A 25,615-nucleotide genomic window follows, 5' to 3' on the forward strand; every position below is an offset into this window, starting at 1 on the left:
CGGCTAGGTCTTGAATGTTTTCGTGCAGCCAGGTCTCTGTTATTTTCAAAACACAGTTGACCAAGCGGTGGTTAGAAATCTGCAGCCTTATGTCACCCATCTTGTTGGCGAGGGAGCATGCATTTGTGAGAAAGATGTTTGGTATGGCAGGTTTGTGGGGGGTCGCTCTTAGCCTAGCCTGCAGCTCCGCTTCTTTGCCCCCCATCTTCTCACATGACGCCGTCTTTGCCACCTCCCCACCCAGCTGTAGGTGTTGTGCTGCCTCAGCGTCCTCCTCCTTTCAGTCTCTGGGCACCCCATTCTCTGGATAATCTCCTTCGGGAAAGATGCAAACTCCACGGGCAGGCTTCCCTCAGTCAGTTCTGGTCTAGGCGTGGGGCTTTGTTTTGCTGTGATGGAGCGCCAGGCTGCTGCGTCAGTACACACCGCCACCTTGCTACCTCAATAGGTAGCAATCAGTAGAATCATATGGTAGTTACTGGCAGTTGTCTCTGAGCTTGGTCATGTGAATATGACGAAGCTAACCCTTCTTTTTCTGTAGTACTCCACATGATTGTCCGAAATTAATATCAAAACAGTGTTAGTGTGCTGGACTGCACCCATTTCTTAACACTGTTACACAAGAAGTCTGCTGAAAAAGCAGCTTTATCAGACCCATCCTCTGTGTCTTCATTCTCAAGACACTGTACCTTTATTTTCCCTCTGGGAAATTCCTCCTAAACAGATCTCATCGATACCCCGTAAGTGGTCTCATGATGTTGGGAGCATCCTTTGTGAATTGTGACTCAGAATGAAGACGCATAAACACTCTTTTCTTCTTTACACCGAGAAATACAAATGGCCTTTTACTGCTAACAGATATTCAACTTCCAGTTCAAATATACAACCAGGTGTTTGTAGGAAAAGAAACAAGCTTTCTTTCTTCGCCTTAGCTGCTTGAGTTCACACAGGAAGAGAAGGTCAGCCAAGTCAATGGTCTCTTTAAGGTCTGCTTTAGACTACATTTTATTGAAGAGCCTTTTCTGATTTTATTTTAAACCTTTTTTTACTTTAATTTCCATTCAAGTAATCTGTTCAACCAATTCATATGGATTATGTAATAATCGTTGCTTCTTTTGAAGATTTTATGACCCATCTGTTTTACCTTGCTGAATTATTTTTTGTTTAAATTTTTGAAAGCTTTTTTGGGAAACAGATGCTCAAGTTTTAGCCACATTTTGAATTCACTCCACATCCCAATCACCATTACACTCCTGTGGTTTGATTGGTCTCTAAAAGAGTGATTAAGAAAACAGAAACATCACGAACGTCCTACCAAGTCTCCTCATTTTACTCTGAATTGAGTCTTTCCTGCCGCAGACACTCTTTTGGACTGCATCTTTTTAGGCTTCACACTGCCTTATTAATGTCAGCCAACCTATCTGCCGGTCTTATTTTTATACTTCTTAGAGCACGGGAAAGTCAAAACAAAGTTTGTTCAGTTAAGTGATGCCGCACTTCTTCTTTGGTGGTCTTACCACTTGAGAACTCACAAGGAAAGGGGAATCTGAGCAACTGTATTTTACATTATGTAATTGTTTGAGTAACATTGTGAGCAAAAGCAAACCACGTGAAATTGTACATGCTCGGGCCAGTTCAGTGTGATGGGATGCTGTGCTTGACTTTAGAGCAGAGTGTTGTCAATCTGCAATAAACAAAAATAGAGATTGGAGGAGAATGAACAGATTTGAGCCAGTATGTTGATAGAAAAAAGTTGTGATGAAACAATACTCAAAAACACGATAGAAGGATATCACAATAATATTTCATGATACAGCCAAGTCACTACTTTTTATGACTTAAAAATTAAACTAAGACATGAGTCTGAAGACAATTTCTCTGACACAGACATCTACCTACTGTATATTTCCTTAAAGATGAAAGCAATAAACAACATACTTGTATAGATTTTCAGTTGTATTTTGCAGTATCAGTACATTTCTAATTAGATTAACGCTGTCTTCTGATCATTGAGCCACTGTAACTATTGATTTTACCTTTTTATACAAGGAAGCTTTTCTTAAATAATTATACGAACTCTTATCTAGAAGCACCTGTCTTATTCTGGTGTTGGATATCAGTCTGATACTAACTCAAACAACTAGATTGGTATCATGCAGTGGGCCAGTCCTTGAGGAAAATACAATTCGGTGTATGCTATCCATTTTTACAGCAAGCACTGCAGGCACTGTGTCAGGAGTTCCCAAACTTTTCAGCCTGTGACTTCCAAAATACTTTGCCAGAGACCGAGGACCCTTACTGTACCTGAAGGTGGTTGAAGGGTTGTTCCGATACAGACAGCAGTATCAGAAATATGTTGGACACTGCTTAAAATGCAGGTATTGGTACCGGCAAGTACGCAAGTTTACACACCAATCCGATACCGTTTGGTTTAGCTTTGTGTTTTGCTTCATTGAGCCATGCTAAATGTTAGCGCTGTAAACCAGAAATCAATTCTTCTTCGCTGACGGAAAGCACTGCATGGACGAGCTACCGTTTTGAGAACAGTGAAGAAGAACCAAAGGACCCACTGCAGCAGCAAAGACTGGTGTCTGTGTGACAGTTTTTCTCTGAATGTGATCTTTAAAATGCCTTCCAGACCGGCGCTGTCGTCACGACAAGAAGCGACACAGTTTATCAAAGTTAAATAACTTTTGAACCACTAATCGTTGCATCTTACTTGTTTTTCCTCTTGAAGCTAGCCGTTGTGCCTTCCCATTAACGCTATTGATGCCTTTGAATCCCTTGCAGCAGCATTTTCAGCGAGCCTGGAACTCGTGTGACTTTTGGGGACTTTAATGATTAAATCCATACCAATAAACCTGATATTGAATTTTTTTTAATCCATTTATATTTAATTATGATCATTTATTACCAGTGGCTCGAATGCTAACTCAAATGCTAACCGCCACATTGTTTCCCTTTGCCACGGTCTGTCGGCCAGTTGCAGGCCGTTCTGTGATCATGTGATGCTGCCTGAATAAAGCATAAAAGACAGAGATAGAGAGAGCCTCTGATGCAGCCACCTGTATTATTGTTATTTTAATATTTAGGAGTCAAACTCAATAATCAGTGGGAAAACAAATTCAGGATCACAGAGATGCTGTACATTATTATTTTATTTGTTGAGCCATGTTCTGAGTCAAATATAGGTCTGAAATAATTTGGTAGGCTGCACAGTCAGTCCAGAAAGTTCACACTGGTACCGGGTCAGTACTCCATATCAGTCGATACCCAACACGATCATATCCAGAAGGAAAAAATGGTATCAGAACATCCCTAGTTTACACAGCAGTGCACATTCAAGAATAAACATGTGCAGATGTACATTTGAAGAACACTCATCTATAATTGACATTCAGTCTGTTTTGCTTTTCAGAGGAACCTTATGCATGCAACTGAATTGAAGACAGAGCATCAGAGTCCAATAAAGAAAAAAGAGTGTAATATGTTGCATGTTGTCCCCAAAAATATCTGTATAATAAGGAGGAGGTAAATCATTTGCAGGCTCAAATCTTGCAAAGAGACCAAGTCAGGACAATTTGGCAGGAACAAATTCATAATATTTCTTTTCAGAAAATGGCACAGGAGCCCTTTTCTAACAAAGCAACTCGTTTTCCCCTCTTAATGACAATGCACATAAAGCAGCAGGCCACAATGTAATATTGTTAATGAGGACAGCAGGCTCTGATTTTAAACTGAACCTGAGCCAGCCGTTCCCCTCAGTCAGCCAAGGCTTAGCAGTTGGCACATGGAGAGCAAAAAAAAAGTTGTTTTTCAGTTTTGCTTTGTCACATAAATGCACACATGGTGTAATATTTTGCACATATTGGCAAGTTTTTGTAGCACTCACTGATATTAGAATCCAGAATTATTCACGCAAAGCCTGTTTTCAGCAAAACAGGGTTTAAACACTTTCTCAGTGGCTGGGTTTATTATTGTGATAATGAAATTACCGCTAGTTTTTGACTTAATAAGCCTATTTATTTCCCTTGTAGCATGCTACCTGTCAGTTCCAGTGCTGTAAATCTATCATGTTTGGAGATAGTACTTGATGTACGACTGTGACTCGGCTATAAAGTGTGACAGGAGAGCTGGGGTCGGTTTACACCGGACTGCCTGGCATGAAAGGAGTGGCAGGCTGATCACAGAGCTCATACAAAGAGAGCTATAATCTCATGTTCAGTCTAAGTTGGAACCACAACAAACATTGAAAACAATGAACACTGTCACATAAGACAATTTAATTAAAATAAGTTATGAAACCTGTGTTTTTATGCTGCGTCTGCTATAATTCTTAACTGTTGTGGGTACAGGCAGCGATATGAAGAGTCCATATAAGACACCAGCTGTCTGCTGTACACACAGAGCCGTGTTTAAGGTGAAGAAATACACTGCTGCCATTAAAGACTGAATGTAATAGAAGTGCTGTTAGAGATCAACGTCTCACTTTTCCACTGGACTGTTTTGATTGAGTAACAATACCCATTTTTAAAGTTTTTTATTGGCAGATCAATGCTCAAGCACTGTTGGATTTTGACAACACATAAACCATTTTAATTCTGTCCCTTCACACCGAATGAATGTTAATATTGGAGTCAGAGCCGCCTCAGGGGACATCTGATTGAATAACAGTTGTTGTGGTTTTTCTGAGACCGCTGCAGCTTCTCATTATCACTTTGGAAGTGCAATATAACAGGTTGGAACCCCTTTTAACACTTTTTTTGTCTCCTTTGTAAGTTGCTGAATTGCAAACATCTGCAGATTGGCTCATTTTTTGAAGTTTTGCTACACTTTATGGCCCCATTTAGCGCATTAGTTTGTGTGAAGTATTATCAGATTGAGGGAAATCCTGACAGGGTATGGGAGTAAAGATTTATGCCAGTTAGAAATGTAAACTTTTGGCATTTTTATTTAATATGGATGGTCAAACAACAACCTAACATGCCAGATGGATTTGTTTCACACATCTGTCTGGAAAACCTCTCATACACAGCAACTGGGAAAAGGCAGAGCCTTTGAAAAATCCTCAGAGGATGATTGGATGAATGTTCTGTCTGTCACATCTTTATGGGCCAATCAGAGCAACAAAACCTGTGATGTAGCCGCTACTGAGAAGTAAACTCCATAGAGAACTGCTCACACGAACCATGGCGACTGTAGACAGTCAGTACACGACTTTTGTCGCCAATCAGAGCAACAAAACACGTGACGTAGCCGCAAAAGAGTAAACTCAATATAGAACTGCATAACGTGAGCCGTGGTGACTGTAGACATGTCAGTTCACGACTTTTGTCGTTTTTGAAAAGAAAACAACTTACTGCTGTTCTTTGTTCTTCGTTTAACGGAGAAATGTCGTCAAGTTCTGATAAAACTGGCGCTTTAGTAGCATCCAGGCTAATCTCTTCTGCCGTAATTGCACTGGCATTTGTTGCTGCTTACTTACATCCTAGATCCTGTTATCCTTCAAAGATAAAGAATTATTTTATAAATAACGGTAAAATTAAGTCAGTTACTGTAAAATCTGATTACAGGTCCCACTGGTATATTACTCTCAAGATCTTTGCACACTGAGTCTGTTATTTTTAATTTTTAAATTTTTTTTCAGATTCTGTATCTTAAAAAATACCATGCACGGGAGCCTTGCACACTGAGTCCGTTGCGTTTTATCTGTATTCACTGCAGAAAGTTGTAGAATGTGACAAATTGTTTCATGCCTCGATAAAAATAAGCAGTGAAGATGAGCCTGTGGCTTTGTCACTCCCTTAAGATCCCTCTGGATCCATCCATCCTTTAGGGGCCTTCATACAGCACCCTCTTATACGTCATAGCGCTGTGCCATATTGGAGAGATGGAGAACAATTTTCCTTCTCTGTTATGACCTGTGAATAGGCTATAAACTTCTGCCTTTACCTGTTGTATTTCCATAGTTGATCAACACTTAATACACCTGCGTTTAAAGTACACGTTTAAAGCAAGGTTACAGTGTGAGAGGGAGAGAGAGTCGAGCAGTCAGGCAGGGGTCAGTGAATGAGGAGGAAGCAGCAGGGATTGTTTTGAATCATCAATTACACATTTAAATGACTTGGACTGATGTTAAAAATTCACATGAAATCGAACCTGTTTCCACTGTGGCTTCAGTGTGCAAACATGATTAGAACAACATGAGTTTGATTTTCTTTTTTAACTGACAAAAAATAAAAAAAATAAAATCAAACAAAAAACAGACTCAGTGTGCAAAGGCCTTCAGTCTGTTTTTGTCCTTTCCCAGGTTTTATCCATCTTTGTGTGTGACCATTTCTATCTTGTTCAGTAAATTCCACAACATGCATTTTCACTACGGCCGCATTGCTCCTTTACTGCCCCCTTTTATGCCATTGAGTTTTTCCTCTGCTTCCAGTAATCTGGTACTTTAGCCCTCAGCCTGCGGTGGTAGTTGTTATAGACGCACAGTCCATGAGTTGCTCAGCCCATCCCCACTGGTCATTTGTTGTTGTCTTTTCAATCAAACAGGTCACGTATGAATTGCTGCAAGTCTCCCTCTCATAATGTGGAAAAATCTTGTATAAAATAATAACTATATGATTATTTTTTACAGCGCCACCATATGCCATACTGTAAACGTCTGCACAGTTGAGGAAATGGTAATAGATAGCAGCACATGAGCGATGTCACAGAAGTTTGGCTCATTAGAGCATCAGCTCACTGTCTCTTCCACTCCTCACACAAAAAACACACATTCATGTGGGCTAGTGTGAGCGGAGGTTACTGTGTGTCGACATAGCACCCCTGCAAAGAAGGCTGCAACCCCGCTACTGCACAGCCTATCCAGGTAGGCTGTGGTTGCAGATAACAGATCGCCTTTTATGATACACAATCTCTCCTTTTCCTCTCTCTGCGCTCATTTGCATGTGCGTACCATCATTCACTCTGCATCCTAAAATGTTTTAAATATTATGGTACATATTACGTCATAAACAAGGCTCCTCTTCGTACAGGCCATGGACCCATGAGATTTTATTAAACATACTGCTGCTGAGAGTGGTTAAAGATCACACAGACAGGTGTGAGAGAAGGGAGGGCGGTTTGAGCTGATATAGATGTGTGTGGGAGTCAGAGTGAAGGTAAGTAGATTAAGTTGTTTGTGATCAAACCCCAAAACTGGTTTCAGTATAGGGAAAAATTGATAAAACTAAAAAACGAAGTATCAAAGCATAGAGTGCTGTAATAATAGTTCTGTTTTCTATATGTAATATAATGCTAATAATAGTACCTAATATGAGATGGGTAATGAATCCTTTTTTTGATGAACTTAATATGGATTAATATGGATTTTCTAATACAATAATGAAACTAATGATAATGATGCCAGTCATGTTAATCAGAAACTGGAAACCGCACAGACTCTAAAACACTTCTGCAGCGTACATGTAAGATGTTACCCACAGTTGCTGAAGCAGGATCTCAGGGGTGTTGAATACCTGCTCAGGAGTTTAAAAGATTAGAGGGAACTTTGGAGACCACCATCTTTGGGCTTCAATTCAGGTAACAAGTAACAAGTGAGTGACATCACAGAAACTACATCCATGTTCTATATAGTCTATAGTTAGCAGCAGCTCAGCTCACAGTTCTAAACCAGTGATAGTCAATGTGTGGCTCTGGAGCCACATGTGTCTTTTTTGCGATGCTTTGTGGCTCTTTTATGTCTTAATTTGAAACGTTATTCCCATTTTTGACACTAATTTTTGACACTTTTATCCTGCTTTTTGCATTTTTTTGCCACTTTTCGCTCATTTAAGCTGCATTTTGCAATTAAATGCCACCTATTTCCCATTTTGTAACTCTTCCCATTTTTCCACCTATTTGCTGATTTTTGCCCATTTTAGTCTCTTTTCACCGATTTTTTTGCCACGGTTTTGCCACTTTTGGACCTTTTTTTCCACTTGTAACTCATTTTTTTACTACTTCTCACCCATTTTTGCCACTTTCAACCCGTTTTGCCTCTTTTCTCCCAATGTTTGCTGCTTTTAGCCCATTTTTGCCACTTCTTTTTGTCACTTTTTACCATTTTGGACACTTTAATCCTGCTTTTTGCAATTTTTTTCCCCTTTTCTCCTATTGTTGCCACTTCTCACCCATTAAGCTGCCTTTTGCAGTTACATTCCACTTCCCGTTTTTCTGCCATTTCCTGATTTTTGCCCATTTTAGTCACTTTTCACTATTTTTTGCCACATTTTTGCCACTCATATAACTCATTTTTTTGCCATTTCTCACCCATTTTTACCACTTTCTGCCCTTCTTTTGCCACTTCACCCCCAGTGTTTGCCCCTTTTTGCCTGTTTTTGCCACTTCTTGCCCATTTAAGCTGCCTTTTGCAATTAAATGCCACTTTTTGTCCATTTTCCCGCCACATTATCATATTTTTGCCACTTGTTGAAAATTTTTTGCTAGTTTACCTTATTTCTTGGTAACTTCCCACCCCTTTCTGCCGCATTCTGACCTTTTTTGCTGCTTTTCACCCAGTGTTTGCCACTTTTTTCCTATTTTTGTCACCTTTAACTTATTTTAATTGCCATTTTTCACCACTTAGATTGTGGCTCTTGCAAATGTATCTTTCAAAAATTTGGCTCTTTGGTTGAGCAGGGTTGAGTAACACTGGGCTAACCCATCAGGCTCCTGGTTTGTCTAGTGCTCAGTGAGGTGGGTAGGACCTTATCTTTCAAAACCAACCCACATCTAGATTATACTGTACAACATGAGGCTAAGTGGCTACCATAACAAAGGAAAAGTACTCTGTATATACAGCCACACAGTTGGTTATATTCTGCTGATGTCATTGTCAAATAAACAAAAAAAAAAAAGCACTAAATGACTTGTGATGCAATGAAAACTAACAAACGTTTGTTTACACCATTATTGTCATTTTAAACACATTGTTTGCTTTTCTTAACCAAATTATGATTTTATTTTTCACTTATTTTAAACATCACTTGTCTGCTTTTCTTTCATGTGCCGGGAAAAAATATTGCCTAACAAGCGATCACTGACAAAGACATAATTCTCTGTAAAACCGCTGCTCTGCCATCACATTGAATCAGCCTCTCCCTCGTGGATTAGTGGTTTCTAACCCCAAACAGGGTCCAAAGAATTTTTGATACGCCCCCCCAGCACCGTGACAGTTGATGTTTTGAGCCCTGTGTTTACTTGACTACATGGACTGTTTTCTCACACCACCGTGTATTTTCTTTTTGACATTAGTTGTAAGTTGCGTGAGGCAGAAGGGAAGGAAAGCAATCAGTGATGGACACCGGGAATGAAGAATGGAAGTGGGGAGGGAGAGAAAACAAGAAAAGCTCTGACAGGAGGTTGGAAGAAAGTGCAGCTGGTGGAGGAGAGCCCATCCAAATCTCTGTCACCCTTTTGCTCCCAGCATAGCTCTGTCCCCTTTACAAGGATCTGAGTTGGATGTCTGTGATTAACTTTGGTTTAATGCAAACAGCCATTTGCCTCTGCATGTTTAGCCAAGCTCAAGTCCTGATTGCTCATTTATGCTGAAAGCATATGTTTTTACCAGCAGTACAGGAGAAACCCACAAGTATCCTTTAATTGGCTGCTACCAGTGGCAAAAAAGCTCTGTATTATTTAATGAGGCAAGTTGTACAACAGAGTACTTTCTTCCAGCATGACTTTTTCCCAAAGTTGATGGTTTATAATTAAATTGGTGCTTCTTTCTGATTGAAATGCATCAAGAAATCAAAATTCCACCCTTTAAGCTAAATATGCTGGAATTCATACAAATCAGTTACTAAGCATGTGAAGGCTTTTATACATACTATGCCACTTTGGGCTGTCCTGACAATGTGCAAGGTGCTGATATATGATGTTAGAAATGTACAGATGTGTATTCAAGAGTTTCCACTTTGCCTTCTGTAGCTGCTTGCTTACGTCACAACTCTGCCGCACCTGAAAGTACTGCCCTTGGACGCTGATTGGTCCTGTCACTTTCTAACCGGGCCCAAACAGTTCAGATGGGAGCTTTGCAAGATGGATTCACCAGTGAGAAACATGGAAAATGGGCGAATCCATCTGCTTTGCAAGGTTAGCCTCATGCTGCAGTTGGAAAAAAAAGTTATTCTCCAGAATTTTAGATTTTTTTTGAAAATTTGTTAAAAAATAAAAACCACTGAAGTATCACACTGACACAGGTGTTCAGACCTTTTGCATACTTTGCAAACTTCCTCCACTGATAATCATGGAGGCCACTGTGCTCTTGGGAACTTTCAGTACAACTGATTTTTTTGTAGCCTTCCCCAGATCTGTGCTTCGCAACAATCCTGCCTCAGTCTGAGCTCTGCAGGCAGTCCCTTTGACCTCATGGCTTGCTCTGATAGCATTGTCAGCTGAGTGGCCTTCTATAGAGAGATATATGCCTTTCTAAGTCATGTCCAGTCAGTTTAAAATTACCACAGGTGGACTCGCGTCAAGGTGTAGAAACATCTCAGCAAAGACTGACAGAAATGGGGGAAGGAGAGCTAAATTTCAAGTGTTTTTGCAAAGGGCCTGAATACTTATGTCAATGTGATATTTCAGTTTTCATAATAAATTTGTGGGGGGATAAATCTAAATTTCTGAGTACTCTATAAATGCACTGTATTGTACATCACTGTGGTTGCAGGGAGATGCTGCAGAAGCTTAACCCTTTACCTACTGAGTCTAAAAATTGCAATTTGGACCTATGGCTGTGAAATAGTCAGGAAATGCCCTTAGAGCTTTGGTCCCTTTTCCCAGGAGTACTTGAACTTGACTTTTCAATATCTGGTTAATGATTATTGCACATTATATGGAATTGTCAGCAGTTTAAAAGAAGAAAAACACAAAACAGATTTGTTTTTCATGGCTTTTATGAGAAGAAATTTTGTTATTGCTCATGAAGTTTTGATTTGGCATTTGAAATGTGAACCTATACATGTTTAGAACAATCACCAGTCATTTTTTTGAGTCTAGGACTCTGGGTGTGCAAAACACAGTGCAAAAGATAACTATATATATAGGCAACAATTAGTGCAAATAAAGGTAGAAAAATGCATTCTCAACATTCTCAAGTAACAGATTGTTATTGCACGTCAGACACGCACAAATGCCAGTATCTAACACTATTTTGTGTAAACAAAACACCACTCTCCCTCTGCTTTTTCTCTCTTCCTTCACTCTCCTTTCTTTCTTGTCTTCTGCCAAAGCTGCCATTTTCGCAGTGCTGTTCAACATTACCGTAATATATATACCACACATCATATATTGCTGGAAAGCACAGATTCTCAGCCCTCTGTCAGCGTTGAAATTTTTTAGATTGAGCAAACTTTCAAAGAGTTAATCCGTGTAGCGGTCTCGCTACACGATACTTCAGGTGTTTTGCTACGGTGTTTTGACATGAATGCCAACGTCATATGGTTGTGAGTACCATAATATACCCATATATGTGTGCATGCCCACAATTCTCAGCTTTCCTACGCTGTTGGAATTTTTCTGATCAGACAAACTTTGACAGAGTTACGGTAATAATACTCCGGACATATAAAACACAGTGCCGGCACGGGGGCACAGGTGGCCGAGTGGTTAAGGCGCACGCCCCATATACACGGACGGCCCGGTTTCAAATCCGGCCTGAGGCCCTTTACCGCATTTCTCTCCCCCGCCTTCATCCCTGTTTCCGACTCTATCCACTATCCTCCTCTATCAAATAAAGGCACAAAAATGCCCAAAATAAACCTTTAAAAAAAAACACAGCACCGGCGCCAGCTCTGTAGGTAAAGGGTTAACCAAAGTGTGCTGAAATGGACATAAAATATGCAGTTAATACAGACGGAATTTTTTTGGATTCAGAAGAAACATGTTGTGACTTTAGTGCAATATAAAGCAATTTTCAATATGCTCATCACATATTTTTCTAATTTTGTGCAGGCCCAGAGGACTGGTGCACTGTTTACTTTAGAAACAAATATAACACATGCAGCGAGAGAGAATGAGCTGTTTTTACTTTGAAAATATTTTTCCATACCAAAGGAGAAAATAGTTTCCAGCCTAAATGTCACCCTGTCATTTATAGTAATAATTGCATTACCATGTCTCCCAATTCCCAGTAGGACTGTGTGTGGGCTTAAAAGCGGCAGCGTTTTTGCCTGCGTCTGCCTCTGTGTGTGTTCGTGAATGTGTCTTTGAATGATTAAGATGAAATAGCAACTTTTAACTAACGTATCCCACATTAAAGAGCCGCAGGAAAGCTTCTAACCTCAAAGTCAAATTCATTACTCACTGCTGAACGCTGATGAGTTATCATTTGATTGAGTCGTGGTATCATTCGTTTTTTCTTTCCCTCACAGTAGATCCACACAGACACACGTTATCCACCAGACACAGTGGTGGTTATTCCTTATTGTTTCTTCACACCCTCCCTACAGGTGTCCTGGTCCTATTCCCCCTCTGCTGTAATAATAATAACACAAATAATAATTGATAACACAGAACAGGCAGATCTAGCCAGCATGTGCTGATTTTTGTTCTAACCACAGAGCGCTGACGTTATTTTCCTGCTTTTTTTCTTCTTTCGTCTGCGTGATTTTGATGTGTGTGCGTGCGCTCTTGGCTGACTTGCTTGTGTGTAAGGCACTACTTTCCCACGTTGTGAAGTCGGGTCTCCCACAGGCCTTCCGCCATGTTCTTCCCCTTTTCTCTTTCTTTACTCCCCCCCCCCCCCCCCTTTTTCTCTTCACTTCTCTCTTTTTCTTACTCGTCTCTCTCCTCCTCTCTGCACCTGTACTCAGCGCTCCAGCCCCAGCTGCTCCCATCTCAGCTCAGTGCTGTTTGGCCCGAGCCCATGTTGCACTTGGCATGTCCTCTGAGACCCTGGGGCCACACTTGACGTGCGAGGGCCAGGCAGGCCCCCGCCCAGAGAAGGCTGAGAGCAGACGGATGAGAGGAGGGCTGTGGGCTGGAGGAAGACCTGCTGGAATTCTGGGAGTAAAATGCTGACTCATTGTTAGGCCTGCCGGGTAGGAGACGGGGGGAAGACATGAGGAGATGTTTAGAGAAATGACATGTGTTTTTAGGAGTTATTTGTAAGACTTACTGTAATGTGGAGGCAGTATTTCTGGTATTCTGGAGTTAAAAACGTCAGACAGATTTACATTAAGCTTCAAGTTCCAGTGAAGAGACTTTAGCTGTCTGTGAAATTTACCAATCAAAGACAGTTTTATGAAATATTCAGCCAGAAACACCAAAAATAAGGGATGTACACTATTGGATTAATATGACATTTCCAAACTTATTTTAGCCGGTACCGATATCCACACATTTTGTGTTGTAAAGAGAAGGAAAGGGGAACGGGAAAGTCTGGTAAGCGTTTTACACTTGGCACTTCATTCAAGGGCTAATGTTGGGCCCCTCTGAGTACATGATATCCCAGGCAACCATGATTACCTGATAGTAAATTCTACATTTTCCCAATATTTAATGGTGATGTAGGATTTATACTGGCGATACGTATTGCTTATAAATCAGCTTCAAATATTGGCAGGAATTTTCCAATCTACTGATACAGATATTTAACTTTATAAGCGAGTATCATGCAGATAATATTACTAAAAATTAGCACAGGAATAGATCATTGAAAAGGTTGGAGGTGCCATCACGCTCACACAACAAAACCCCTCACAGCAGTACTAAAGAGGACTCCATCAACTTTCAGAGTCCCTCTTTTATGACAGTTAATTTAACCAGACTCTTATATTTGTAGTTTTTTTCCTTAGTTCCTATCATTCACGGACTTGTGTTAAAAATTAAGCCAAAGTGGGTTGGCCTAGTGGTTTAAGACGCGCCCAACGATCAGACTGGGTTTGAATCCAACCTGGTGTACTTTCCCGCATGTCTCTCCCCAGCTCTCTCTTCCTGTTTCTGATTCCATCCACTGTCCTCTGCTATCAATAAAGGCATAAAAGTCCAAAAATAAGTATTGAATAAATAAAAATAAGTGACTGTGCAAAATAGGTGCAGTGCATCAAGTGTCCACTAGAGTAGTAGTTTTCAACCTTGGGGTCGGGACCCCATTGGGGGTCACAAAACATTGAGAGGGAGTCCCCAGATGCCTTACGAAAACTAAGAATAGTTTCTAAATTACACTGGTGGCACATTTACACCAAATTTACCAGATTTCAACCCCTTTTCATCACTTTTCAACACCAATTTTGCCAATTTTAGCACATTTTTGCCACTCAAAACCCATTTGCTTCAATTTTATACCCTTTCCACCAATTTTTTCTGCAAGTTTTTGACACTTCTGAATCAATTCTTGCCACTTTCTGCCTATTGTTGCCTCATTATTGCCACTATTAACCACTTTTTGCGTCCCTTTTTGCCCATTTTAACCAGTTTTCCCATTTTTGCCAGTTTATATCAATTTTTCATCCCTGCCACCTATTTTCCCCCAATTTTTTGCACTTTAAAGCCACTTAAGCAACTTTTTAACCCCTTTTACTGCTTTTTGTGCCCCTTTTTGTCAATTTAAAACATTTTTATTCATTTTTTGCCACTTTGAAGTAGTTTTTGCCACTTTCAACTCATTTATGTTCCATACCATTTGAACACCTTTTCCATAATTTTTTGCCATTATTAACTAATTTCAGCATTTTTTTAATCCATTTTAAATATGTTTTTAACAAAAGTTATTTTCATTTTGAGAAGGCTATCTACTACACAAATGAATAGAGATATTTGTTGCGTTAATAAGAGTGGTTATCATTGAGATCAAATATAAAATGTGGTTTTTCACACCTTAACTTCACAATGGACCATGTTTTTTCTGACCTTCATGGGCCTCCAGTTGGGCTGGGTCCCAGAAACCTTATGGACGGCTTTGTCTGCACATGACTATTCTTGAATGTGCATGGCTGTGTTCAACCACCTTCAGGTACAGTGGGGGTCCTTGGTCTCTGGCACCTAGGCTATATTTTGGGGGTCGTGGGCTGAAAAGATTGAGAACCACTGCACAAGAATCCCCATTAGGTACCATGTTAAAGTGACCCTTTTTACTGCACAAATAAACATGTTTACTGCCTTTGTTTAAAATAAACTTGGTATCGATGGCTTTTTTCCTAATTTGCACACACTTAAGTGTTGTGTGTTATAATATGACTATTTCCGTTTCATGAATTTAAGCACGTAGACTGTGTAGAGTATGGATGTATCTCAGTGATGTCACCATTTGGTTTGTGAAGAGAAGTTTGGAAACCAAATGATGACTGTTGCCAAAGTTGCCTCAAACTAACATTTGGTCAACTTTGTAACAGAGAAACAACTTACACAAGCTCCCCTGTCAGTGAGGTTGACCACATCCTTATTATACACAGTTTTACAGGACTCTTTTTTAAATGCAGTTAAAACAGGTGAGTTTTAACAAATATTCTGCCTTTTATAAAGTTTTTATCAGGAGACATGAGCTCTTGACTCTTGACACAAAAGACATGCGTATTACTGCTACTTCAGGGGCTTTTGCTGTCAGCCTCTAGTGGACAATCAGGGATTTGCAAGTTGCATTTGCCTCCACCAGAGGCTGCTGCTTAGTTTAGAGTTTTTCATGAATTTGAATAATTAGTGGCATGGCTTTATTGACTGACTGGAAGTAATATCCAGTCATATCTCTCTCTTCAGCTGCTTTAGGACAGTTTTCTTCTTCAGTTGCTCAGATAAATGCTCAAAAGTGCTCCAGAACTTTGAGCTAGTCCTGTTTGTTAACAATATTAATCCAGTGTAGAAATCCGCAGTGGAATTGGCAGAACTGAAGTTTATTAGCAAACTTTACGAGCTGAAGATAGAAAATATGATGCATTCAGGTAACGTCAGTAAATTAGATGGCTTTATATTCTATGTGTTATGGTGTGTTCAAATGTCATATAAAAATGTGAAAATCTAGTTTTTCACAAGAAACTTCAATAAATACACTTCTCCCTACTTATGTAAGGATGTGCTAAATCAGTCAGCTAATTGGTTAAAGTTGCATCCCTTGATAGTAGGATCAGAATTATAAGCCAGTTTAACTTATTCTTTTTTTATCAGTCAAGGTACACAATCCAGGTCAAACGCTCATTCTAAACAGTAACACAGCCACCCAACACTAGTAGCCCCTGCAGCTGTCTGCTCCTGCACACCATGACAGAGGTGTCATTCAACCTGTTGTAAGGTGATGTACCATCACAATGACTCTGGAAATATTATGTTAAGGTGGAAAAACTACATAGTGCTGCTTTAATGCATGTTGTGTACGTCTGTGTAAGGCTGCTCCTGCATCACTGGCTGTTAGACAAGCCCTTAACAAGGAGCATGTGCTTGAGGACTCCATCTGCAGTTTATAGAGTGCTGTTTAACAGAGTCTGTATGGATCAGTTTACACCAGGCTGGGTAATCACTCTACAAACATTAAGTTGCTGATTGTTGTTGGTTAAACTGTGTGATAAATGCAGACAGGAGGAATGAGAAAGGATGTTTTTAGAGCTTATTACAGTTACGTGCCAATAATCTACAGTTTTATTGATCCAGAAGGGTTAACTTCTAAGTGTGGTTAGGTCAGTTTCACCACAGCAGCTGTGAGACACCTCAGCTCTCCATGCTGCAGCCGTACACACGTGTGCAGAGAGCAGTGACAGAGCTGGTCCAAACTTGATTTCAACGCAGCGTGGTTTTCTTATACGTGACTATTTCAGTGCAAACATTAAGCCACAATGTGGTGCACAGTCGTCTGAAATGTACAGTCACTAGAAAAAGTATGTGAACCCTTTGAGATTTCTTGGATTTCTGTTTAAATTGGTCATCAAATGTGCTCCGATCATCATCTAATTCACAACAATAGACAAACACAGTCTGCTTAAACTAATACTGCACAAAAAATATGTTTTCATGTTTTTATTGAACAAACCATGTAAACATTCACAGTGCAGGGTGGAAAAAGTATGTGAACCCCTAGGCTAATGACTTCTCCAAGAGCTAATTGGAGCCAGGAGTCAGCCAACCTGGAGTCCAATCAATGTGATGAGATTGGATGTGTTGGTTAAAGCTGCCCTGCCCTATAAAAAACACACCAGTTTTGAGTTTGCTCTTCTCAAGAAGGATTGCCTGATGTGAACCATGCCTGGCACTAAAGAGCTCTCAGAAGACCTACGATCAAAAATTAACTTGCATGAAGTTGGAAAGGGTTACAAAAGTATCTCTAAAAGTCTTGATGTTCATGTGTCCATGGTAAGACAGACTGTCTACAAATGGAGAAGAATCAGCACTGTTGCTACTCTCCCTAGGCGTGGTCGTCCTGTAAAGATGGCTGCAAGAACACAGCACAGAGTGCTCAATGAGGTGAAGAAGAATCCTAGAGTATCAGCTAAAGACTTACAGACGTCTCTGGCACATGCTAACATTTGTGTTGACAAATCTACAATAAGTAAAACATTAAACAAGACTGGAGTTCATGGGAGGACACCACGGAGGAAGCCGCTGCTGTCCAAAAAACACATTGCTGCACATTTGAAGTTTACAGAAGAGCACCTGGATGTTCCACAGCACTACTGGCAAAATATTCTGTCCATAGATGAAACCAAAATTGAGTTGTTTGGAAGGAACACACAACGCTATGTGTGGAGAAAAAAAGGCACAGCACACCAACATCAAAACCTCATCCCAACTGTGAAATATGGTGGAGGGGCCATCATGGTTTGGGGCTGCTTTGCTGCCTCAGGGCCTGGGTGGATTGATGTCATTGATGGAAAAATGAATTCCCAATTTTATCGAGACATTTTACAGGAACACTTAAGACCATCTGTCCGCCAACTGAAGCTCAACAGAGGATGGGTGATGCAACAGGACAACGACCCAAAGCATAGAAGTAAATCAACAACAGAATGGCTTCAACAGAAGAAAATACGCCTTCTGGAGTGGCCCAGTCAGAGTCCTGACCTCAACTCGACTGAGACGCTGTGGCACGACCTCAAGAGACCAATGCACACCAGACATCCCAATAATATTGCTGAACTGAAACAGTTTTGTAAAGAGGAATGGTCCAAATTCCTCCTGACTGTTGTGCAGGTCTGATCTGCGACCACAGGAAACGTTTGGTTGAGGTTATTGCTGCCAAAGGAGGGTCAACCAGTTATTAGCCTAGGGGTTCACATACTTTTTCCACCCTGCACTTTGAATGTTTACATGGTTTGTTCAATAAAAACATGAAAAAATATCATTTTTGTGCAGTATTAGTTTAAGCAGACTGTGTTTGTCTATGTGAATTAGATGATGATCGGAGCACATTTGATGACCAATTTATGCAGAAATCCAAGAAATCCCAAAGGGTTCGCATACTTTTTCTAGCAACTGTATTCACCAAAACAGAAACCCTGCCTGCATTTGCAGCTTGGCTGATGTTAATTCCAGACGCTGAATTGAGAGTTTTCTCACAGTAAGGAGGTTCCTCATCCCAGTGTGGAGCCAATTCAAAGACATGTGTAATACATGAGAGAAAATTAGATGCAAAACCATACCAAACAGTTCAACATTATATCTGTGAGAAGTGATGCACTCCTAGTCTTTGGTAATAACACTTCTCTCACCAAAGTAACTGTTGAGATCCAGGAACATGGCGTCATCACTTCCACTGAGATTCATGAGGCTAGATCAAGTATTGAGTCCATCAGACAGCTTGTAGACAATCCAACAATTCAGTCATATTTTCTTATGATTTCTTTTGGGATAAAATCCTGAAATCACCACAATTGTTCTCTAAATCATGATGGATGTTTACAGCGGATAGCTTGGATCATATTTTTAACAATGCCTGTTTTTTGCTGGTTTCAATTTGAATGAAAGTCTTACTCCTCATGTTTCTTTTCACATCTAAGCAAAGCATTCAGATTAAAGCCATCATAACGGTGATTATAGTGTTACTGGAGACAAAAGGGGAAGATGCCTAAAACTACTATATCATACTTAGTCAAGTTGACGCATTCCTTTCCTCACAATGACAAACCATTTCAGCACTTTCAGAGCCTCTTTTTTTTTTGTTTTATAAAGAGAAGCTCAAGATCTGCTTTAAAAATATTATGATTTCTCAGAGTCTGAAGTTACAATGACAGTTTTTGCCTTTGAATGAATGCTACATAATTGGATGTGTTCACAGAAGAAATTAAAGATTGGAAAAGAACATGCTGACTCGCAGAAATGAGTATGAAGCAGCTTCATTAGGTGTACCAAGACCCCCCCCACCCCCCCCCCCCCCCACACACACACACACACACACACACACGCACACACAGTTTCTTATCAGTTTCTTGATATAACTGCCATCATTCCTGCCTGATTGCTAGCAGTAATTTTCCTGAAAATTTACTGCTGCATTCATTTACTGGCTTTGCCCAAAATTCTTTTTGGAAAAAAAAATACTAGGGGGCTGGAAGGATAGTCAGGTTTAATTGGAGTAAAAACAAACCACAGTCCGTCTGCTCACATTCAGCTCACCTTGGAAACTTCAGGAGAGCATCCATGTGTCAGAGTGTCTCATTGAAGTGAAAAGGCAGACCGCACAGGATCATTTTTGGACATAAAGGCAATGCTAACAGTGTTTACTGTTGATCAGCCAGCCAAACATAGCAGCCAATCCTTTAATGCAGTGGTTCTCAACCTTGGGGTTGGGACCCCATTGGGGGTCGCAAGGCATGCATTACACTGGTGGCACTTAACACCAAATTTACCAGACTATAAACCCTTTTCATCACTTTTTAACACCAATTTTGCCAATTTTAGCATATTTTTGCCACTCAAAACCATTTGTGTCAATTTTACACCCTTTCCACCACTTTTTTTTTGCCAGTTTTTATCACTTCTGAATCAATTTTTGCCACTTTCTGCCTATTGTTGCCTCATTATTGCCACTATTTACCACTTTTTACACCCCTTTTTGCCCATTTTAACCACAGTTATCCCATTTTGCTAGTTTGTATCAATTTTTCATCCCAGTCCACTTAATTTCCCTCAATTTTTGGCACTTTAAAGCCATTTAAGCCACTTTTAACCACGGTCATTCCATTTTTGCCAGTTTATGTCAATTTAAACCATTTTGGTTATTTTTTTTTTCACTTTTAACTACTTTTTTGACACTTTTAACCCATTTATGTTCTTTAAAAATACAATTTCAACACCTTTTTCCACCATTTTTTGCCATTATTCACTAGTTTAAGCAATTTTTCACCCATTTTAAATATGTTTTTAACAAAAGTTATTTTCTTTTTGAGAAGGCTATTTACTACACAAATGAATAGATGGAGATATTTGTTGCTTTGACAAGAGTGGTTATTATTGAGATCAAATATAAAATGTGGTTTCACACCTTAACGTCACATTGGACCATGATTTTTCTGACCCCCAGTTTGGCTGGGTCCCAGAAACCTTCCCCTTTTTCCCCTCTTATGGACAGCCTTGTCTGCACATGACTATTCTTGAATGTGCATGGCTGTGTTTAACCACCTTCAGGTGGGTTCCTTGGTCTCTGGCACCAATATTTTGGGGGTCGCGGGCTGAAGAGGTTGAGAACCTCTGCTTTAATATTTTCCTGATTTGCAAATAATTTTTGTTTGAATTAGTAAGATTTCTTGTGATGAACTCGTGAACATTGGAGCATCGCCTCCTTGTTATTCAGGGTGAATTGGCATTCAAAGGCTCTTAGTTTCTCCTAGTTTGTTAGACCTATATGGCCTACAAATAGAGAATATTATTGACTTTGGTTATACTGTTTCCTTTTGTTATAGGTTTATTCACAGCCTATCAAACAGGGTGTTCCTGGCTCAAATTGAGGCAGAGGTGGTACCAGTCTTATCATGTGCAGTGTGATCTTTCTAGGGGTCTGGGGGCATGCTCCCCCAGGAGAAAAATGTGTATATTTTAGAGTTAAATACATCAAACAAGTGCACTCTGAGAGCAAAAATAAGAGGCCAGATCTATATAAAAAAATCTCCTTAAACAATGTTGTGCTCTTGGAGGTACTTAAACCACAGATTTACTGTGTGTTGACCAATTCTAATTTCTGCTGTTACCTGGTCTGACCTCCTGGTAAAGGTTTTGGATGGCACCAGTTTTTGTCTTTAATTTTTATTGAAATCACAAAACGTTCTTGTCACCCTTTATTTAATGGGTGTTCAATTTTAGGTCCATTATTAAACACAGACTGACTGACAATAAAACACTAACTGGACCAAAACTTAAACACTGGCCATGTTGGTCATATGACCTACAAGATCATCCCTGATTTTAACTCAGACTAATTTCCACCAAAATAGTATTTCACACCCTTTATTTCATTTTACCTCTATTTGAGTCTGTGTGGAACTGTCTCAATCAGGCTTGAACATCCAGACACTGCATTTTTACTCCATTCTTCTTTGCACAACTGCTCAAGCTCTGTCAGGTTGCATGTGAATCAGATGTGAACAGCCCTCACCAAGTCCAGCCACAAATTCTCTATTGGATTGAGGTCTGGGCTTTGACTCAGCTACTCCAGAACATTCACCTTGTTGTCTTTAAAACATTTCTGTGTAGCTTTTGCTGGATGTTTTGGGTAATTGTCTTGCTGGAGAATAAATCTTGAAGCGTCCTGTCTGATGGCCAAAAAGCTCAGTTTTGGTCTCATCAGACTAAAGAACTTTCTTTTGTCCATGGTGTCTCCCACATGTCTTTTGTTGAACTCTAGTCCAAATTTAGTTTTAGTTTATATTTAGTTTTCTTCAACCGTGGCTTTCTCTTTGCCACTCTCCCATAAGACTTTGACCGGTGAAACACCCGGGCAACAGTTGTTGTAAGCAGAAAGGTGAAAGTTTTTTGTATCCATCCCCCAACTTGTACTTTTCAATACCCTTTTCTCTGAGTTGCTTGAAGTGTTCTTTGGTCTTGGTGATGTAATGGTAGCCAGGAATACTGAATACTTGTGACATTCCTATCAGTGTCAACTTTTTTGTGTGTGTAGTGCTTAAGCCTTAATAACTGGCTTACTGTCATGCATAAATGTATAAGTAAAAAATTAAGTTGATCAAACATTATCAGTCCATTAATGATAGCATCGTCTTGTTACCTTACAGGGTTGTTAAAATCATCTAGCATATGCATTCATGACGATGTGAGTTCATTTTGTTCTGAAAGAATCTGCAAGAGCTTCCACTGCATACCAGTTTTTCTTAAGCTTCCTGGATTTTAAAGCATCTTGGGTTCCCCAAATTCCAATTAAGTATTAAATCTCACATCACTGTGCCAAGCAGGATGTTCTGGTATAGCTGAAAATGAATACATATGTATACTGCATCTCTGTCAAGATTGTGTTCATTTTCTCCAACATGCAGAGAAGTAAACTCCATTAAAATACATTTTGGCAGCGTACACAGTTCCATAAATCTCCACTGCTGTTATCCATTTGTTTCTATAAAATATGTCTGCTGTGCGTCCTTGTGTATGTAAGTGAATACAAGGGGGGAAAAAAAGGAGGACAGGGAGACGGATATTAAAAAGTTTGGATTCCTCTCCTCTCTTGTTCGCGTTCCCACTATTTCTCTCTCCTTGTCGTCTATCTGGCAGACATTCTCAGCCCTTCTCCCCCCTGACCCAGGAGGGGGTATGACACACGCGGACTCGCAGACCTCTAAATCTGCCTGGTGACGGCTCAGTCCTCGCTCTGTCAGGACGCAAAGAAAGAGAGGAAAATCTATGTTCAGGGCCAGAAGAAAGAGGAGAGGATATATATTTTTCCGGGCTTTGTTTGGCAACACTAAGATTAGATTCAATAGCGAGACATTTGTCTAGTGGTTAGCCAGCTGGCTATTGTGCAGTAATTGACCCTGATGAAGTGGTGGGCCTTTTATTTTGGAACGGTGTTAATGGTTTGGATTGATAACTTGGCTCATAAAGTTTGAGGCTCTTCTTTGCCTTGTTTTTGTCACTTGACTTTTATTGTATTTAAATGCAAAATAAACAAAGAATAAACATGTAGATTTTCCTCAGTAAAATAATTTCTTCTTTCTGTTTGCTCCCAGGTACCATTATCCTGTTCCTAAGATCTTCTATGTGCAGCTGTCTGTGGGGAGTCATGAGTTTATCGGCGAGGGACGTACTCGTCAAGCAGCCAGACACAACGCTGCGATGAAGGCCCTGCAGGCCCTGCGCAATGAACCAATCCCGGAACGGCCCCCGCAGGTTAGCATCCTTACCCCTCCAAAATCTCAGCCCCTACCTTTGTTATGTTTCTCAATATATATGTTTAAAAGACTTTTGTCTGGCTGATAGTTTTAGGTTAATGAAGCCAGTAGATCTTTTATTTACATTTTCATATTTATTCAGATAACCCATGAGAACCTGGACCTATTTCCCCTGATAGGACAATAACAATAACTAATCTAATAACAGACTCGATAGACCACATGAAACATATTTCTGACACCAGTCACACCACATTAAATTAAATATTTTTTGAGATTTTTTCCCCCAACACAAATATTTGCAAACTGAATAAAAGTGAATATTACTGGTTTATGTTGTTCGTTTTTTTTCAACAAGTCAATGTAGCTGTAGCAAACAGAGCAACAGACCTGTAAACTTGAAACACAGTGCAAAAATATAGAGACAGAATTATAGAATCAGCACCTTGTTTTCTCCTTTGTTTTCAGCTTGTGGGACAGTTTACCTTTGACTAAATAGTAACGTTTGAAAAAATAAATTTTCTTCAGTGATGCAAAACTTTCACATCACATTTCTCACAGGAGCTGCTGGCTACTTGAACTCAGTTTTTGGCACATTTCTGAATGGCTTGGACACCAGGTAGTGGACTGTCCACAGCAAGCATGCATCAAGGCCTGGTATTATGGTTTACTAGAATAGTTGGAGGTACCACATCCATGACCTCATGACACACTTGTCCTTAGTAGCAGATGTATCAAGGTGGTCTGTCCCTCCTACAAAAATGGTGTACTCACTAAAACAAGCAATTGAATTAAATATTTTAACTCAAGTTTACAAGTTGCATGAGTTGAGTTTTGCAACTTGTTTACTTGTGTTGAAAAAAACTTAATTCAATTGCTTTTAACTAGGGATGCATGCTGTTAATCGGTGAAATGGTTGAATTCGTTCATCAAATTGGCTGACGTGGAATTTGCGAGTCATTTTAACCAATTAACTATCATTTTTGATGAACATGGGCATGAAATCCCTGTCTATAATACTCTTTTAACTTGGGATAAACCTCCCACCACTAGAGGCCGCTGTAGCTTCAGTTAACAGCCGCTGCCTTGTCTGGCACTACACCAAATGTAAATATGAGAGTATGACAGTTTTTTAAAGTAGTAAATGGAAATAAAGAGGTATGTAGGCTGTCGAGGGTTGATCTCGAGTGAAACTACTCACCCAAAGTGAAGAGAGGCCACATCTCATAGCACAATACTAATCTTCAGAGGGGAACGGAGGCTGTTGGTGCTAGCTTTTAATGTTAGCCACGCTTTAGGGAGTATATCAGGCAAACATCACACCTGCTGACACAATGACCCTAGACTAGTCGGTTAAAAGAAATTTAAATGAATGTTTAGCTGAATAGGAACATCCTTACTTGTAACACGTTGAAGCATTTTTTTAAGCAGGTCTACAGTTTTTTTTTGTTCACTGTACTCCTTTACAGTCCGTAGCCTGTTGACAGATTTGTTGTAGTAATAGAAGAGAATGGCTGTTCTTTGCTTTTTGCCTGTGGCCTTGTGGTTATGTCAGTGTGACCCATACACTGAGGCTGCTCAGAGCAGGCAAGTGGGGTTCAGATTCCAGCCTGTGGCTCCTTTGAACGGCATTCCTGGCCCTTCTCTTAACTTTCTAACTGTTTCAAGTTTAGGTCAAGTATGGGAGCACATGTACTGTACTGCGTTGGCCATCGTCAGGACCTGCCCCATCTCTACTGGTATCCTTCAAGCTTCCCCCTCCATGACGCACGCTGTTGCCCTCTGCATCGGGTCCCGGGCAGCGAGTATGCGGTCAGCTGGATCAGGCCCAGGAAAGTGTGACAGGTGCTCATAAAAGTGCCCCTGTCATTCCTGTATCAGGCAGCTGACCCTTCCAATCCTTGCTCTCCTGAGCACGACATCATTAGACACTCAGTCTTGCCAACGATACCCAAAGATGCACCAAAGAGAAGTCGTCATGTCAGAGTCCAGTTGCCACCTCTGGCCATTAGTCAACGTTGACGCCTTTCAAGAGTATAGTAGGACCAGGTAACCTGGCACGCCAGATGGATTTGTTTCACACATCGATCTGGAAAACCTCTCATAGGTTTGGGAAAGGGCAGAGGTTTTTGAAAACTCGCAGGGTGATTGGATGAACGTTCTGTCGGTCACATCTTTACGGGTCAGTCAGAGCAACAAAACGTGTGACGTAGCTACTACTGAGGAGTAAACTCCATACAGAACTGCATAACGCGAACCATGGCGACTGTAGACATGTCAGTACACAACTTTTGTTGCTTTTGAAAAGAAAACAACTCACT

The 25,615-nt window shown here is 40.2% G+C and overlaps 1 protein-coding gene across 1 annotated transcript in view; it reads left to right on the top strand.

Moving 5' to 3' along the window:
• The window catches only part of stau2 (staufen double-stranded RNA binding protein 2), a 190,096-nt gene that overhangs the window by 20,125 nt on the left and 144,356 nt on the right, over positions 1-25,615 (top strand). Inside the window, exon 6 of the mRNA XM_041814339.1 lies at positions 23,133-23,292. Within this exon, the coding sequence (XP_041670273.1) occupies positions 23,133-23,292 (160 nt within the window). The remainder of the gene's footprint in view (positions 1-23,132; positions 23,293-25,615) is intronic.

Source organism: Cheilinus undulatus, linkage group 19 (assembly GCF_018320785.1).
Source record: "Cheilinus undulatus linkage group 19, ASM1832078v1, whole genome shotgun sequence".
Taxonomy (NCBI): Eukaryota; Metazoa; Chordata; class Actinopteri; order Labriformes; family Labridae; genus Cheilinus; species Cheilinus undulatus.